The following is a 19694-nucleotide window of genomic DNA, read 5'->3' on the forward strand; positions in this document are numbered from 1 at the left end:
AGAGCAATACACATACATACATGTACTTTTGAAAGTGACAAACCACCTCTTCTCTGTTCTGTGATATTCAAGCTGAAGATGTGACAGCATTTTCTTACAAACAAGACTGCCAATTCTTAAGTCAATAAGTACAGACTGTACATGTAGCTCTCACCTTGCTTCTGAAATCCAAAGCCTCCCAACCAGACTGATCCTGGAATCTTCCTCATCTTCCAAGGTGTAGTTCTCTCCAAGAATACGCACTTCTTGATTAGCATGGATAGTGCCACTCATGACACGCCCAAAGGCATGGAAACTTACCCCATCCTCTGTGCTGTACATCTTGGTGGTGTGCAGCATCAGAGGACCCTGCAGATGGGTGATAGAAGGTGACAGTTGAATTTGGAGGCACTTTTTCTGACAAGCTGATCTTTCATGAAAATGTGCAAAACTTCACAAGCATCTGTGCTAGTGAAAATATATTAGCCCCACGCACATTAACAGCCTTTAGTCATGAAAAGGTCAAAAAATTACACAAGAGGCCCTCCGCTCCATTTAGGTTTGCTCAATATTCATTTTTGTGTAAATCAAATTTCAGGAAATTTCCATTAGATTGTACCGATTTCATCAATATTGATATCATTTTATAAAGTAGAATCATTAAAATTAGAGACATTTCCTATTCCTCATTTCCACTACTATGGACACTAACCAGTGCGGTACTCCAATGTCAAAGTTGTAGCATCTGCCTCAGTACATGTGCATGAACCATACAGCTTTATATATAGCTCTACGGCATGTACATGTTACACATACAAATTTTGGGATAGTGGTTACATATAGTCCAATCAATGTCCTTAAGTCCCTAAATGGTGACCATCCCGAGAGCACTGTGGGCCTTAATTTTATTTTCCGGGTTGGGTGAACCCAACTCGAATTCCATTTCTTATCTGTATTCTCATCCCTTTGGCCCAGTAGAAAACTAATTTAAACATTCCTAATTTGTATTATCTCGCCTCAAACTGGTTAATCGTATTGTAAACAATGTAGACGAACATCTTTCTCACGTGCAAAAACACATGGAAGCATGCATGCAGCAAGCTCAAAAGCGATTGGATACCTGAGACGAATGGCTGGTTCAAGCAGGAAGGAACAGCTGCCACCAATGGCAACAATAAGGAACTGTTGAGCAGCGACTAAAATGGAGCCGTCTACCAAATGATCCAAAAGACATGAGAAAGAGCCCAAATTCCCGGGTCTGATGATGGTCTGTCAACAAGAGCATTCTTGGCCATACAGTATTTGTGTAACTGTTACATGTCAGCCTGCATATGTACATTGTACTTATCAATTGGTACCAGGTTGGGACTAGAGACACCGGGTGATTTTCTAGTTTGGTACAGGGAGGAGAAAATGAGTTTATTAAGAGTGGAACTTTGTGGTTTTGTTTTGATTTAGTTTGTTTTATTTTCTTTTTCCCTCTTAAATTTGACATTAAATTGACAGGCAATCATTCAAAGCATTTGTGTCTGCTGTTTTTTGTTCTTCCATTGCCTTATGGGTACAGGTATGTCTTAACTCTTTATTTGACTGAGGAAAAAGGCACTAAAAGTGAACACACCGATCAATGTTCAAAAACAAAGGATGTCAGAGTCACAACATTCCTCTGGAATTTGCTGCCAGGAAATCATTGTGGCTAGGGCATTAAATACAGCACCAATTGTGCCATGAAGGCAATTGAGTAATTCTCTGTGCATCCTTGAGAATTCTTGGATTATGGCATCAGTAACGAGCACAATGGGCACTGGAGTTGCATGACTGAGCTGAGCAGCAGTTCATTTCATTTGGTGCAGCACTGTACAGAAGCAATAACTTTACCACATGAATTTTACCACACTGCTTGTCCCAAGAAGTTTTTGTAAATTTTGATGTTGGTATTTTTGGAAAGCATGTTCTGTTTTCAAATGCATCAAATAAGTGACACATATGAAACTTCTGAATGGCACAAACTACAAGGACAATGTAATTAAGCTTTCACTGAGTGCAAATAAAATATGCCTTCTACATGTACAAGGGCAAATTCCAAGAGAAGGTAGACATGACACTAACATTTCAAGTTTATAACATTGCAAAGAAAGTAGTTATTATGTTTTACCCATATGTTGAAGTAAAAGAAACAAAATGAATTACACTTCAGTCTCTTAAAAGGAAATTTCCACACCACCTTCCAAAATATTTCATTACCACACAAAAAATTTTAAGCATTTTGGTCATGTAACACGAGCTACCAAAACAATTTTTTTTTCATTCTGGAGAAATTATGAGAAGTAAGTTGTTGGTTTGGATAACATTCTAAACTTATCCCACCTTTATTCTGTAAGCATAATGTTTGGAAAAATAAACAATGCCATCAGTTAAAAAATATCATCAAAAAGTGTAACACGAGTTACGGTATTATGTAACGCGAGTTACCACCATGTAATGCAAGTTACCAACTACAAATGCAAGGTTCCACCAATATGAGAATGTTAGACCCTTAACTGAGCTGGGGTGTGCTGAACACACTCAGATGCAATGCTTCACAGACTGTGGGGCACTGAAACAAGAGGGTAGCCTACATGTAAATGAACTCTGCCTATTGTGTACGTGTATCAGCATGAGTACATGCCACATTCTCTAGGCTTTCACTTTCAGTGTTTGTCCATCCAATTAAACCCCCAGTTTATCATCTGAATCACTGTTGCAGCATCAAGATAAAAGGGAGTGTGTTTTATTAATTTTTACATATAATCCTTGACAAGAAAGAAAAGACTGAAATATTTACAACAGTCCTAGGCCTACAAGTACAAGTATGTCAAATAAATGTAAATGGTACTCATGTACTTTTCCTGTTATTGTACTTCAGACCTTAATATTTACAGTGACTTCACTGCACACTGCTAGCAATTTTCTCAATCCTACATGCTAATTATGCTCACACAACCATGCAAATTAACAGTCTGAACTGCAGGGTATGAATGTGTGCTGCCATGGAGCTGTATATGTACCTGTAGCTCCATGGTGCTACATGTACCTGTACATGTACACTGTCGGATGCCACTTGTGGTCCCCGTCCCCTCCCTAAAAAGACATTTAGGTCTATTCAAATTATGACTTGCAACATTCAATACAAAGCCGGAGCTGTACTAAGGACTTACACCTTATTTTCTGACAACTGTGAATAATGAAGTCAGATAACGATTTCTAAAAATGTAATGAAATTATTGTGGTTTTTATAGTAGATTTTTAAGTTTAACTTGCTTCAATTTACTGTGGAAATATTTTGTTTTATTTCCGACAGAAAGACAACATGCCTGTAACATCTGCTGAGAAGCAAAAACAATACAGACAATGCCTAAAAGCTACTGGCCAGTAAGGTAAGTTCAAAGCACACCAAGCAGTAGCTTCCAAGAAATGTCATAACTTTTTTTTTGACGATATAGGTTCGTCAATAACATAATTGTTCTAGATATATTCATTTTACTATTTACTAAAGTGTGCATCTGTAAGAATACTTAATATAAGATGCAGAGCTATCCAAAGAGGTTAATGCCATGGATTTATGCCAGGCTGTTTGAATGGACATAATGTCACGTGAGTTACCAATATATACCGGTATGCTCCTTGCGTTTTACTTGTACATTGTTTCTAAACTTTAATGTTGTTACCTAGTAAGTCATAACCCATTGTCAATTCAAGGTAGGAAAAGTTTTATCCAGATTGCTTAGTATGAGGAGACTTTATGAAGAGGGGCTTCATAACACGAGTTAGCGAAATGAAACAATTCAAGAACTGTCCTCCTATACTCAGATCCCATTTATTTGGGGGAAACAAGCTGGGAATACAAGTAAAGGAAAGTCAATCTAGCACAGGATTTGCACCCCATACCTCATATGACTGAGGCAGAGGCAGTACGAGCTGTGCAATAAATCTACAGTGGATGTACAGGGCATGTTCGTAGCGTGCTCTTTGATGTCTCAATGTGCATTGTATATGTACATGTACATACATGTGTGTACCTATCCGAACCCGAACCCGAACCGAAGTTCAACAAAAAATTTCTGAATCATGTCCAAACCAAACCCGAACCTTGGCACCTACTTGCAGCACTACTTTATGTTGAGATCACTGAAAAGATTTGGCTTTAATCATAATGAGCTCTTAGTTACTTATAGCTCTTATGTTAGGCCAATGGTTGAGTATGCCGATGTGGTATGGCATTCTAGTCTAAGGCCGAGTCCAAATCACTTGGCTATGGCCAGAATTTACACAATGGCGACTTTGCCTTAGAAAACAAATAGAAATTCAAAAGTCTTTCTTCGTAATAATTCTTCTTCTTCTTTGGGCAATAATCTTCTTTCCGAACAAGGGTAAATGAAATTTTATGTCCAAGGGAAAATAAAGTGAACCACCTGGGTTACAAATTAAAAAGAATATTGGCAATGCCACTGTAGCTTACCTATTAGCTGTATACAACTGCCAAACCTGGTTTGCTACAGCAACAAAGGACAACTAAAGGATCACCAAGAATGTACGTAGATGTTGAACAACCTTGCAGCAATCCCGGAATGGGAACACAGGAATGAGAGAGGTGCATTGAATGCACGTCTATTTAAAGATAAATGAGGACGTGCTTGATCGCTCCCATTACGCAAGTTATTAAAGAAAATAAAAGAGATCTGAGCTGCTAAACACTTCATAAACCAATGGAATTGCTACACAGGCATAGTATGCATGTGTCAACATCCAATGGGAACACATCCAAAGATATAACTCTAAGATGTCATTTGTATAAGGTATGGTTAGACAAACGAAACATGGTTTATACAGGGCAGACTGTCAATAATAGCTTTCTAAGGTACCAGTACTATCAATACCTCAGGAAGCTAATATCAACTATCAACTCTAAAGCCATGTTACCTTGGCACTTTTTGTATTAAAATAAAGTCCAGTGTCTAAATTAAAAGCAACAGTGACAAAAACCTGATTCAGTAGGACTTGTTTTCATGTGATTCACATGTAGTTGGGGTTTTTGTGATTTTGTTTCAGATCAGACAATCACAACAATTTGCTTTTACGTTAGTTCTAAATCCTCATAATAGAAATACCGTATCCACCACTGAAAATAAACATAATATCAGCATACCAGCAGGGTCTTCACACATGCTTGTCAAGGGTGGATTGGGAGGGGGGAGGAACAATATCCTAGTATACAATATCCATCCTGAGGTCTTCATTCTTTCACATCTTTCTCATTTGGAAAGACACCTCCTGATACTGGCAAGGTTCAAACTGTCCTCACACTCTAAGTCACAACAACATGAAGTCATTCAGATATGGTGACCCCACTTTCAATGGTGGAGTCCCTTGCTAATAGTATCTACTGTTTACCATACCTCTGGATCACATTCAATCATTGTGTCAACCAAGTCCGAGTCCACAGGTCCAGTGTACAAGTGTTCTATCTTCATTTTAGCAGCAGCTACAGGGGATGGGACATGATCCACACACATATCAACAAACCCTGCAGGAGAAACAAATGTGGCAATGCAGTTGAAAACCTCAGAAATAGTCAATTGAAATGTAGCAAAGAAACATATTGCTTTCATGTGTATCAGTTGCACTGAAAGTAAAGTAACAGATATATCATAAAAGCCCTTACATTAATGAAAGTACCGATAGCTATTCCAGAGGTTTTCACATGAAAACCCTGTTTTGCATCAATGAGCCAGTTCGATATTCCAACAGCGCATGCCCAGTGTGAAGCTATTTGGGAACAGCTACGCACACGCATGACAATCTGTCCACATGCTGATTCATGTGCACACTTTGTTCCTGAAAGACCTTGGCTTAAATACTGAATTGGCTCATTGTTGGTGTCTCAGTGGTCAGTTCACATTTTGAAGTTCAACTGTTAAAGTCAATAAAGAAGCAATGAAAGTTACACTTTGTGTTTGCTTTGGGTTTTAGGACATTTCGATAACTTTTAAAACTATTTTTAATGATTAAACATAATAAAGCCCTTTCGTATTTTTAATAGTAAATTGGCTTGTCATTCCAGATGTGGTTTGTGCAAGTAGATAAAGACTTTTCATCTACAATGATTAAATAAGTCTACAAAGTGAACCCAAGATGGTAAGTTTGCAATATTTATCCCTAACTCTTGGTTGTACTGAGTATAAGGGATGCATGAGGGCCCTTTGTCTCTCGCCTCCCGTTTTACCTGACCACTATATTCCAAAGGTACATGTTCTGTAGGTGCAATGTTGTGTTTTCATAAACGGCCAAATATGCAAGCATGTAAACCATGTGTCATCCTAACTTTAACACTACATGTACGTACAAATATTGTACGATTCCTCAGCACATTTCCTACAACACTGCACATCCAGTGTAAAGGTTCCAATGGATCAGGGTATCGTGTAATTTATTATCAATCATAAAATATATCTGACCTGTAAAATCACCAAAGAATTTACTGCACACAAGTTTGAGTAGCGGTTTAATATTCATCTTCATTTCTTCCTTAGTCAGATGAATACCAAGCTCATCCAGTACTCCTGGTAATGTACTGTCCACATCACCCACAACCTGTTCCACAAATTCAACAAAGTAAAAATGAAATGCTTCGGGCTAACTTTAATATATGAGTCATCTTCCAGCTGTTGTTGTTCCTTGTATTATCACCCTTTCCTTAACTAGCGCTGTGTGCACAAGAAGCCAATGACAAGAAAACAACAGGCCTGGCTGACAACTTGGAACCTGCCTCCATTAGGACTAAACCAAATTAAGAAAGAAACATCTGACTCACCTCCTCTTATAAACATGTACACAAAGCTACCCCTCACAGCTAAGGGGAGGGAGGTTCCATCCCCTCTGTAAGAACTCAACCGTGCCAAGCTCAATTTTCTTGAAAGTTGGCATGCATGTAATGACACTCCTTATCATTACAAATGTAAAGATTGAACTCAATTTGGCATATGATTTGCTGTTACGGTCACTTGAAGTTCAAGGATACATGCATGCCAGCCCACATACATTGAGCACTGAAGTGGAAAAAATATATATTTGTGGCTGACCTGTCTCGGAAAATTGAACGCTACACATCAACGGTATGTACGATTTTCACAAAACTGGACTAGAAAGGGCAGCAAAAAATCTAAAAACTTCTCAAGGCTTAGCTTCTGAAAAAATGCACTGCAGCAGTATCACAAAAAATGTCAAGGGGACAGCCCCCCCCCACCAGCTCTTTTAGGGTTAATGTAATATTAGTTGTCATACGGGCATGACTGGGACACGGAATAATGTAGTGCATCTGTGTCCAGTATACCTCGAGGCTGAAGACTGAATGGTACACGGGATAGAGATGCACTACATTATTCCGTGTTCGACGAGCTTGAGCATGATGATGAATTTATCTTCAAGCAAACTTGACACGCAGTAAAGACGTTAGTGGGGTCTATGGGTGCCACCGCACCAGTTTTGAATTTACAGTAAACTTTGTAGCTGTGCATTCTGCTTTTCCAATGAAAACAGTGCAATGCACAAAGTTAGAATAGTGCATCACGCAGGGTTTGACATGGTCCGTGCAACACAGTTATGGCACTGTTTGTTGCCATGGATTGACCAATCAGACCTGAAAATTCAAGTTTACTTGAAGATAATAAAGAACGGCATGCACCACCCAACAACATTTTATCATGTTGACGTTCAGGAATTACGAACGGCAACTGAATAGTGTTCGGTAGGTTTTGTGCGCAAAATATTGGGAGCCAAGGGCGATGTTCAGTAAAGCCAAATGTTTGGTATACCAATGTTCGGTATAGGGGCGTTCCACTGTCCTTGAAGTTCTTGGCTGAAACTATCAGTTATGGGCATATCTTGTTGAGATTATTAAGATCTTATACTGTCATATATGAAAACACTAATATTTGCACACTCAATGTTGGAGCAATGTCGACGATCACAAACAGCGAAAGTCAAGAAAGTACTGAAGTCAACAACATACAAGTAATTAGAATTACACTGATTATTCCACACTAAAAGTCTTACAATTCATAAGGACTGCTGTGTAATTTTTGAAAAATTCCAAAAGAAAGTCTGCTTTCAAACAAAGCTGTGTCAGTTTGACAAACTCATTACGTAGTACAGCATGCACACAAACATGTATTTTCTGCATCATGATTCACTGTATTAAAGGAAGGTGCGGACCACATCAAAATAGACAAGTGCTTGGAAAATAACATCTTCAAAGTTAAAAACCACAAAATAAAGTGAATCATTCATTATCTCATTTTGGAATAGAAAATGTTTTGCTTACATATTTCAATTGCTGTCCAGATGTGTGAATATGTTAATGTGCCTCAACTGAACCAAACATGTAATTGCCATTTATCATGTAATCATAACTAAATTTAACATTCACTGAAATTAAAAAAGTGTGAGGAGATCCATCAGAATGTGATGTCATTGTTACTGGATATGTTCATGTTGGCTGTCAAGTACTATCTCACAGAATATCAACCTCAATGCATTTACCTGAGCAAATAGTTTGTACATGGGTTCCAAAATGAACTCGACAAAGCTACGCTGGGCTGTACTGACTGGAGACTTCTTGGTAAACTTCCGGCTACAAGAAAGAAAAGCACAAACCAAAAAAAAAGACCATTTCAATTCATATTCTAGGTTGATATTGACTAAGTTAATAGTTGTTTCATCCATGCCAAATTTTTAATAGCTGCCTCAGCAATTGTTTGCAGGAACACCTTTTGTTTTTTGTTTTTTTTCCCCTTTTTTGTGCATGTTTTGGGGGGTTTTGTTTCATTATCTTGCTTTTCCATTTTAACAAGAAAGAATCAACACAATGAATTAACTAATTTCAGCTCACATCTTTGGATTGAAGTAGATATCTCCCCAGAGTCGCTTAGCAAACTCCTGGTGGTCAATGCCACCATAGGAATCAGCATAAATCTTGGCAAACGATGCGAGTGTGAAGCACATGCTGTATTGTGAACTGGCAAAACAGACATTGCCCAGTAATGGTGACACCATCATCGGCTCAGCCTCATCAGAGTACACACTAGGAAAGACACAGAAAATTAGTATTACATATTTTGAAACAAACAACACTTTGATCCAAAAAATTTTAAGAGGCATTAGAAATCGTTCTTCAGTGGCACAATATACATGTACACTTCACCATCAACCCAACAAATAGTGCTCAAAATAAGCACTCAAAGATAAGCTTACTTCAATTTCAAGTTCAAAATTATCCCATCTTTAATACTGTCTTTCGGGGGAAATCTGAGATTTGACCTTTTTGCTAATAAAGTGCTCGTAAACTGTGGGAGCACACATTTAACTGCTGTTGTCCTAAAATGACGAAAGATTGACATTTCATTTACCATTGAGAAGTCCACTAAAAAAAAAACCTAAAAACTTTGAACCACGTATATAAAAAGAAAATATTATTTCTCAATCGCCGCATCAAAGTAAATGTAATTGTATTGGAATGCTAGTGGAAGGTACATTGAACTCTTACATGTATGTGGTACAGTGTACATTTTGCACTGCTTGAATCATTTAGACACATTTCGGCACAGAACTCATATTCAGAAACAGTTCTCTTCAGAAAACCTCATTTTGAAAGTGACCAATGACTAATGATATACATACATGTGCATATAGTAAAGGAATGTACACATGTCTACCAGAACATGCCAGATTAGGGCTTTGGCTTGTTTAACCACTTCTCACCTCATCAGCCCATTGATCTCTGTAATGATGTTCCTTAGTTTATAGTATGCATCAGCAGGTGGCAGCTTCAGCTCTAGCACCAGTCTGTCGATTTTGTTGATACAGATGGTGACAGCAACCTGCTCCTGTACAGCATGCTTAATGAGACGCTCAGTATTCAACATGAGACCTTCAGCTGCATCAATGAATATCACAACACCATCACTAAGACGGTATGCTGCTGTCACCTCATCAGAGAAATTAACATGCCCTGCCAAAAATAAAGCAAAAAATGACACTTAAAATATTGAAGACTGCAGAGAAATCAATTGCAAGATGTTAAGGCTGATGCTTGGTCACTTAGTTACCAAATGAAAAAAATGAAGTCTCAAACTGATGTTTGTATACTGCATTTTGTGTAAACACTTTCATTTCAATCCCATGTTTTGTAATGAAAGTAAGTGTGAATGCTGATATTTGTCAATGTCATGTCTTTTGTTCCAATGTCATGTCTTTTGTTCCAGCTTTTGTGGACAGCAGATTTTGCCACTGTGCTCTAGATCTTTTCCAATTCCGTATTAACATTAGTTCTGGACATTTAGCTCCCTGCAATGTACATGTACTATTGATAAGTTCTATCAATCAAAAGGGACAAAACGTTGGTGTAACAAATAACGATTCGGTCACTGCATGCTGGTTATCAACATTGCAACAGAAGATAATTGATATGAAGTGAAGATAAACAGAAAGATACTGGGAGAACAGGAATGCATTTTTTTTTTCAGCAAAAATAGAATACTGAACAGGGTTAGGCACACTGGCAGGTACACAGCTGCTAAGGAACAGCCTTGCAAAATAACAGTTTTTACAAAGTAAAAACAACGGCTTTGGTGCATTGAATGAATAGGTCCAATTGTGTACAATGCCATGTATAATGTACTGTACATGCATACACGTGAACGTGGTTGATGTTATATCAAAAAGATCTTTCAGTCATGATTAATCAAATACATTGTGATGTGTTTAGAATAATAAACTCCACTATCATATGACAACATGTTTAATGCACATGTGAGATTAAATAAAACAAATACATGTACATGTGAAAGAATCAATCCACGGATTTTTAAAAAACTTTCAATCACCATAGATGATGACAAAGCTATCAGTAACTAAACAGCATGCACACGTTCATGCAGGCCTGTGCATGTGTACATGCAAGAATGTGAAGATTCATCAACTGGAACCCCCATCCATGTACATGTGAGTAGTCTTTCTAACACAAATTGTGTCATGAAGAGACATTTTTATTTAATTTTCTGTTCTGATTTTCGACACTAGCTGCAAGATACAATTGTTCAATAGTCCAAGTTCACTCACCCACTGCAGCGCGGGCTGCCCATGCGTGAGATGGTCACAGAAGAAACATGATGTCATGAAGGAATATTGCGATTGGATAGCTTTGTCTTGCAAAGTGTACATCATCAAAACACAGTCTCATTGGTGGGTATGCAAGATCTTTTTGCAGAAATATGAATAATTCAGTGTGGGTGATTGTTGGGCTCTTGAGATGCAAGAATAGTCAAGCAAACTTATTTTGGGGCATATTTTTATTGGAATTAGAAAGGGAATTTCTGTTTTGGCACTTATGTAATCAATGTTAAAAATCACAGATTTTTTAATCATGCACTACGCTTGTCATGACGATAGGAAACTGGCAAATATTGTGTGTAATATCTCGTTAGTGTGCATGATGCATCTGGCCAGGGCAGGGCACTAAGCCTTGTGCTGCAGCTAGTAATTTTGTGGAAACACGCTTGCTTCGAGTACGAGCAGTACCACCTCAAATTAAATTCATGAACACAGAAAATATAAACATACATGTAGACATGAGAATTGTGAATGAAACTGCAGAAAAATTTGTGACGGTAGTGTTTCTTCAACTTGCAACTATAATGCTGCATTCGTATACCATGTAGTGGAACGTACAACCTTTTTTGGCAGGAACTGTACATTGACTGGTTGCCGCATTTCCACCATGCCTTAATTAACAATGCTTCGGCCCGGCAGGAACCAGTGTGGTGCTCTGCGCACATGTTTTTACCACCACAATTTGCAAACGCTCAATATAAATGGGTCGTCAACAATGGTTTTTCAGGCAACGGAGTCACAAAACGTTTCGTTGTAACAGAAATATCATACAATGCAATTTCACTGAAACAGATTTTCTCCCTGGAGAAATGTGCACATTTTCACCGAGACCATAGATTTGGGTTTGTTATAACCGGAATTTCGTTATGACCGATTTCGTAATAACGAGAGTCAACTGTATGTTAAATATAAGATCAAACTCCACAGATATACAGGAGCACAAGGCACAGTTACCAACATGTGCACACAGTCTATCATTTTAATATGGTTTGCATCAGCAAGTTATTTTTATACAACATTTTGCCCTTTCTCTAATGTGTACATGTATATTGACAATGTATGGTCAGTGTGGTCCAAAGAATGCAAAAAAGTCACAAGCTCGCTCAAGTGGGGTTTGAACCAACAACTTCCTGCTCATTAGTGCAAACATCTTAACTACTCGACCTCCGAGTTTGCCAGTATTGGGTGGCTGGCTCATAGTCAAATCCAATGCAGCAGCAGGTACTGCAAAAAGTCAATGACATTGATCTCATCCTTAATCATTGACTAACTGTTGTACCCACTGTTCAAATGTCGGCAATTAGTAATCGGCAATCATGGGTCTGACAACATTTTCTGACAACAATATGGACAAACATTGAAAAAAGATCAACCACTGATCGACTGGAATGACCAGTGACTAAATTCATTGTAGCATTTGTACATTCTAGTTTGTTGGAGACAAATTGAATTTTAACATTTACAAATTTGAACAAAAAAATTAAAAAATGTGCAGGAAAACCTATTTCAATTTAAAATAAAAAAAATCAACAGAGCATGTCTAAAGAGTTGTCAGTATACATGTAATTCACTGGAAATGCATTATTCATGAGGTCACAATCTGCAGTCAATGATTCCTGTAGAAAGCAGATGCAAGAACTACCCAGTAGTACAGTCTAGAAAGTTTTGAAATGGTTCATCAAATAATCTTAAGAAACTACTGGACGATACAAATACTTACCAGGGGTATCCATGATGTTCATAAGAAAGTGCTTCCCTTTACTGTCTGGCATAACTAAAGTAACAGGTTGGGCCTTGATGCTCACACCCCGCTATAGTAATGGAACAGGCCAAAGAAATAAGAACAAAACAAGTTGTAATACAAAACAAACTATGTAAACAAAACATAAATGCATCAGCAACTTTCACATTTCTTATATCATTGTTTTCACTTCGTAACAAACCAGGGAAAATCAATCATCTTTCGATTTACAGTTTTTGCGGCCATTTTGTTACATTTAATTCAATGAACAATTTGGCAAAGTTTCTCATTACAGTAAACTCTGACTAAGTCGGCATCGCGTAACCGGTCATATCGTCCAAGTTGGCCGTTTGACAAAAGTCCCAATCGTCTGTAATGCATTTCCATTGAAAATTTCATTTCTACGTCGGCATTTATAAGTCGTCATTTCACATAAGTCAGCACGTTTTTCTCGGTCCCTTTTCCACAAGACCACAAAAAGTCCTGTAAGTCGGCATTAGAAAATAATTGTGCTTCAGTATGAGTTTCCTTCACCGCGGTTGCTGAGAAGTTTCTAATGACAAGTCCTGTGCCCGCACAGCCAGCTTGAGAACATCAATACCAGTAACCCCTCTAGTGCTGTATGCATGCGCTCTGTCCATTTTCAGGGTTGCCTTATTGAACGTAGTCTGGTTCCCTGCCCGAAGATTCCGGGACGACCTTTGATAATGATTCATCAGGTAGTCACAATCATCGGGTCTGGTATCCAGACTACATTAAACGAACTTAACCAATGTGCTTGTGTGGATGGGTGCGTGTTTTCTGTACCGTAACTATATCATGTACATGTATGTACTGCACTGTCGAGTCGTGATGTGGTATACAAGTGGCTTGCCGTCATTGCTTTGTCCTCAGGGGCGCATGATAAATTATTGAATTTGCAGAATAATAATCGAGAAAGAATTTGCTGGGATCGACCATGGAGATAGAAATAAACCAAAGTAAATCAAAGCCACTGAATTAGTGCAAGGAATCATAATGTACGTAGCCAATACATGTGTACGTGTAAGTCGGCAAAATGACGACTTACAACACAAGTCGGCATTCACGCAAGTCGTCATAATTTCTTGAGTCCAAAGAGTGCCGACTTAGCCGGAGTTTACTATATTTTCAAAGAAACATCTGACAAAAAGCCCAGTCTCCATGTTTCTTTGTTTTTGTGAAGTAAACAAAGCCATCTCACAAGTAGAACCAAAAGGGGACTATAGAAATCATTGTGCATGAGGAGGATGTGGAGCTTTACAGTACATGCCCAATTTCAATGATGTATAAGAACAACTACTCGTGTTTAAATATAATAACAATTTTCTCATATCTTCATTTCCATAAGTGACAAAAACTCTGTGAACTGTAACAGTAAAAAAAGTAAAGGCTTCCACATTTTGTTTCCACAAAGTTTAGTTGTTTTTCAATGAATCAGACAACTTTTCATATACTTGTTTGAATTAACATGATTAAGAATGAACAATGCATATTTCCTGTGACAATGCAAAAATGTGCCAACTTTATACTAACAAGCAACCTAATATGTGTCATGAAAAGGGGATCATTTTCAAATGAAATTATCTCATTGGTTATGCAGGATATTGCAGTGTTTATCACTTTGTGAAAACGCTGTAAATGTAAAATGCAACTATCACCTATTTCTCCCCACTGAGAAACCTGGGGAGTAGGCCAGGTCTGGAGATAAATGTAAGCTACGAGAAGCCTCAGAGATCCAAATATCCTTATTTCTGGAACTTACATTTAACACTTACGTTTAACACTTAAATTTTTCCCAATGGTGGGATTACCCACACCTTAGGTGGGGCAGCCATGAGGAAGGAGGGAACAACAGATTTTTGTGTGCAACACACAAGAGCAGCAGAGCACACTGTATATCAACAAATACCATGGAAAATGTGAATACTGTTTTAAAATTGTGACAACAAAAACATCTATTAAATTTGTCTCATACATGTAGATTTATAAATTACCTCTTGTTCTGTGAAGAGGGTATCTGTATATCTGATCTGAAAGAAGAGAGAAGAAAAGAGCGGCACTATATGATGCACACCATAAAAAAACACAATAACACCTATTGCTGTGCATGTAGTTATATTCAGAATACATCTTTTTTTCATCTTTAAGTCAAAAGAAAACCCATTTTAATCAGTTACTTACACTACCATCCTCCTTAACTCTGAGCTCTGGGTGGGTCTGTTCCATCAAGCAGTCCACAAATGATGTCTGCAAAGGCAAGATAAAATGAGACAATCACGTAAGCTCATTGTTGGAATGCTCATTCCCTGCCAGATGTAGCATATAGATAGTGCAGCAGCTGTACAATTGTGGTGGACTTTATTGCACTTCGCAATCAACCGCTGCCAATAAACCTACACATACATGTACACTGTTCCATATGTATTAACACCATTCTTCATGTATCTCAGTGCATTTTACCATGCAACTACAGGTAACGAAATATGCAGACATTTATTTTGCATGTCTAAAAAGCTGCAAGTCCCCTACCTACATGTAAAGCAGAAAAATGCTACATACATAGTGCATCATAATCAGAGGAAAGTTGCTAAGGCCTGGCATAAAATTTTTAACACAGGCACAAATTTGACAAAGTTCATGTTTAGGTCTTTGAACATGTATCATGGAGTACCCTAAATTTGCGCTTACAAATATTCGCACATCTTACTTTCTCGTTGTGAAGCTCTTCAATGAAATTATGCATCAACATTAATTTGGATGGACCATGGAACTGGCCAGGTATCCATGTGCACCGGTGCCACATGCAAATTGACTTCAGGCTATGAAATCAGAGACCCAAGAAGTTGCTTCAATCATGCAAACTCCTTCGTTGGAAATCAGTTATACATCGTAATCCAGAGGGAGTTACATCGGCTACCAGTACATGTGCAACACAAATGCAACACATGGGCACTGTGCTCCACGCACAGATACATGTATACCGTATAGTTCAATGAACAGACGTGACATTGTGCATTTTACATTGCTTTTCTTACATGCCTTTCATCATGGTCCAAATTTTAGTAAATCATTTGTCGGTAATGCATGATCATCGGGCCACAGAGCACTGTGATTGGTCAGCAATGCCTCACAAGGATCATAGAAAAGGAAAATTTTTCACTCAGTTTTCCATCTACAGTGGCCCGAGGTGTGAAGCTTAGAAAGAATGTTTCTTTATGAATTCAGAATTTTTGTATGTGTAATATTTGTTTATAAAGTCTCCTCGTCCTTGATTGTGCATTTGGTTTCTGCCAAGTTATGGTGGGGTCGGCCTGCATGGCCAGGCTAGGATATGGTGTTATTTTACCAACGCCGTAGCCAGACTATTCCAAGGATTAAATCACACTGCTTTTCCACCTCATGCATAAGATAGTTCTTGGCCCCCACACATGTAACTTACTTTACCCATCTTTTCTCTATTCTTGTGCTACAAAGCCCCCTACATAAATTGTTGTAGTGTCACTGTAACACTGTGATACTGTCACAGAACTCAGCAGATGAAGCTTAGGGAAACATCAATGGTTTAAGTTCGGTCAAAGATGCGTACGGAAATAGGGCGCTAATTGGGAGGTCCAGTGTTGCGGTGGCCCATGGAGCTGACACCACGGTATTACCAGACACGCTGCAACGGAAACTATCTGACTTAGCAACTGCGTGCCTGAGTTGCACTCAGTACATGGCATGTTCATGAACATGCCCAGCTTAGGCTGTGTTCATGCACGAAAAGGAATTTCAGGGCAACGAGTCTTGCATGTCTCCACGTATTCCAGGCTAAGTCCTAACCTGAGGCTAACCATACAACCTCAGTGCATAATGCAAGCATGGACGGCCTTATTTGCTGTAAACACTTGCGGTGGGTCCGCAACCGCACAGCCTATTACGACTGCAAGGTCAAGAAACTCTGGGGGAGCGAGAGCCATATTTTACAACATGGCTAAACCACCATCAAGCTACCTTTCCATTGTGTAAATGTCCAGCCAATGTCACATTCCTGATCAGTTCTGCATTGTCCATCATATCAGCAAGATATCTGAAACAGAAATCGGAAAGTCTTAAAGAATCTTGTGATGAGCAAAATGAGACCAACTACAACCACATTAAAGCTGCACTAAAACAGAGTTGAAAATTGTGATTTGGCCCACAAATAGCATGTACTGTTGTAATTCTTCACATATATTTGCCAACAAAACATTTCCAATGTTTTCTTAAGTCTCAAAGAGAGCAGAGTTCTAGGTCTTTATGTCCAGGCTAAAAAAGCCTTTTGCAAAAATGGAAGTGTCGTCATCAATCAATTTAAATGTACATATCCTGCATTATGCATGTACAGTGTATGTACGATGACGTAGGAGGTGGTACTCAATCGATGCATGCTAGGCTAGTATGTATGTACACATGTACAGTACACGTTTACAAATAGCATACATTATACATGTACTGTACATTGTACATCGCGAAAGTTCCACAATATATATGTCTGAAAGCGAAGTACATGTAGTCTGGGAAGAACACAGTGTTGACGAGGAAGAAGTTCATTTATCTGAGGCCAGGAACGAAGATTCATCAGATTCAGACTCAACAGATAACCTCGAGGGTGAGGTAAATGTAGTTGAAATATGCGGTGCCGAGGCCTACCACTTCGAGCCAGCAAGAGCACTCGCAGTGACTGGACGATTCCAATGATGACAGGGACGGTAGTGCTGTGTCAGCTTTCGGTGGACAAGAGCACGATCAGTTTTTGAACACAGATTTGTAAGCCTAAATCACAGTTTTTCGTTGCCACTGAAATGGCTGGTATACCTTAGGACCTATTTGGACACATACTTTATGCACTCCGTGTACTCCATGGAAGAGATTCGAACTTTGAAGTCTCAGGCTTTTTGGTTCAACACGTACATAGGGCCAACATGACATGTTTACTCGGCTGCGTGTAAACGTCTATATTTTACTCATATGGGCAATTCCATGACAGAGTGGACACGGCCCTAAATTTCAAATCCATATTTGAAAGCGATTATCTATAAAATATTTATTCATATAGTTCAAAATTTGTGGAACAACTTAAAATAATTGAATTGTCGCAGAATTTTTGGAGAAATGGTCATTTGAAGTGGAATGGTAATTTTGAACTAAAAATTTTCCAAAAGTGGGAAATTCTTTGTTTTATTTTATAGAAATTTAAAGGTTAATCTAGTCAATTATGCATTTTCTATAATACATATGACACTAGAATTCAAATTTTAAAAAAGGCATGGCTTGACTTATGTCATGAGAACGTCATGACTAAATGTTCAAAGCTTATCTAGGGAGTGTAACGTGAGTAACCAAAATATGATTTTTTTCCCCTAGGTAGTGAATATATTTCTTAGTTTCAATGGTTGCTACTTTTAATTATCATTCTCTTGGTGATCCCCAATGTAAAAACTAGGTTATGATGTGACTATTCACTGTTCAATGTGGCGAGGTGATAGAAGTTGTAACGTGAGTAACCATAGGTGTAATGTGAGTAACCGGGATTAGCAAGTACATGTATAAGATTATATGAGCAGACTCTAGCACACGGATATGCTTTATATGCAAATAATACACAGAAATGCTTTATAAGCAAATCATATAGCATTACCCATGATGCACTGCACACTGTCTGAAATGAGCACATGGAAGAAAAGCACGTACTGTTGACCATCTTTGGAGGCTGGTGTTATCAATGTTGGCAGATTTTGTGAGTGTTTATCTTTCTTTATCATGTTTATAAATCCTACATACATGTACAGTGTGTTTTAGTGAAATTGCTTTTATAAACCATTTATTACTGGCCAAGTACATGTAGATCTAGAAAGATTTCTGTCTTGCATCTATTGTTTCTTTAAAGTAACTTTATATCAGATTATTTGCAAGTAGGCCTATATTTGTACAGTATGATTTTTATCACTAGGGTGGGCAAGTTATACTTGGGCTTTATGAAGATGTTCAGTATTGGTTTTTTTCACATGTTACTGGCCAGGCAGAAATAGCATCAAAAAGTATTGTTTTTGTCTTTTAATTACTGTTTTAGAGGGTGCAATATCCAGGGGTACTATATGGTGTGCTATATCTAGGGGAAGTGCTTGCTCACGGTGGTAAGAATGAATACCAAGTATCAGTAATGCATCCAGCTGGAAACTGCAACTACAAGTGGCCAACACCAAGAGATAAGATCTTCTATCTTTGAGGAAAGCGAACAACCGAGGCCACTTCAACTTTTCTGTTCAATCATGCCTATAACCTTTGATCACATGGTTACTTTAAGATCTACATGTACGTTTACTTTCTGTACGGATAAACGACCTATGCAAAAGGTTGACCTCTAATCCCTTAATTTTAGATTGTTGAGATCTATAAAGAAAGTGAATTGGCACAACATGCTACCCTACAACTGTGGGGTCCCACGTCCACTCTCCTCCTACGAACATAGTGAGGCGGATGTCGGACCCCACAGTTCTGGGGGTAAGAACATGCTTGACAGTTGTTTTGATTGTTTAAAAATTTAATAAATAGATATTTTGTTACTGATACCTCTACACAAGTACGTCAAAATTTATGAGGATAATTTGTTAGTTTATGGCTTTTTGTGTGTTTTGCACTTTGTAACTTGAGTAACCATAAAGCAAGTAATCAGATGTCTGGTGGATTTCTAGAAAACCAAAGATTCCAAAAGAGTTGTATTACTTTC

The 19694-nt window shown here is 38.3% G+C and overlaps 1 protein-coding gene across 1 annotated transcript in view; it reads right to left on the reverse strand.

Moving 5' to 3' along the window:
* Positions 1-19694, reverse strand: part of eftud2 (elongation factor Tu GTP binding domain containing 2) — a 70433-nt gene that overhangs the window by 28739 nt on the left and 22000 nt on the right. The window contains exons 5-14 of the mRNA XM_022254130.2: positions 16940-17015; positions 15128-15193; positions 14941-14976; positions 12905-12995; positions 9775-10024; positions 8906-9097; positions 8557-8647; positions 6474-6609; positions 5415-5542; positions 155-348 (exon numbers count right to left, since the gene is read on the reverse strand). Of these exons, the coding sequence (XP_022109822.2) occupies positions 155-348; positions 5415-5542; positions 6474-6609; positions 8557-8647; positions 8906-9097; positions 9775-10024; positions 12905-12995; positions 14941-14976; positions 15128-15193; positions 16940-17015 (1260 nt within the window). The remainder of the gene's footprint in view (positions 1-154; positions 349-5414; positions 5543-6473; positions 6610-8556; positions 8648-8905; positions 9098-9774; positions 10025-12904; positions 12996-14940; positions 14977-15127; positions 15194-16939; positions 17016-19694) is intronic.

This window comes from Acanthaster planci, linkage group LG17 (assembly GCF_054643075.1).
Source record: "Acanthaster planci isolate LZ-2023a linkage group LG17, COTS_SCS, whole genome shotgun sequence".
Classification (NCBI taxonomy): domain Eukaryota; kingdom Metazoa; phylum Echinodermata; class Asteroidea; order Valvatida; family Acanthasteridae; genus Acanthaster; species Acanthaster planci.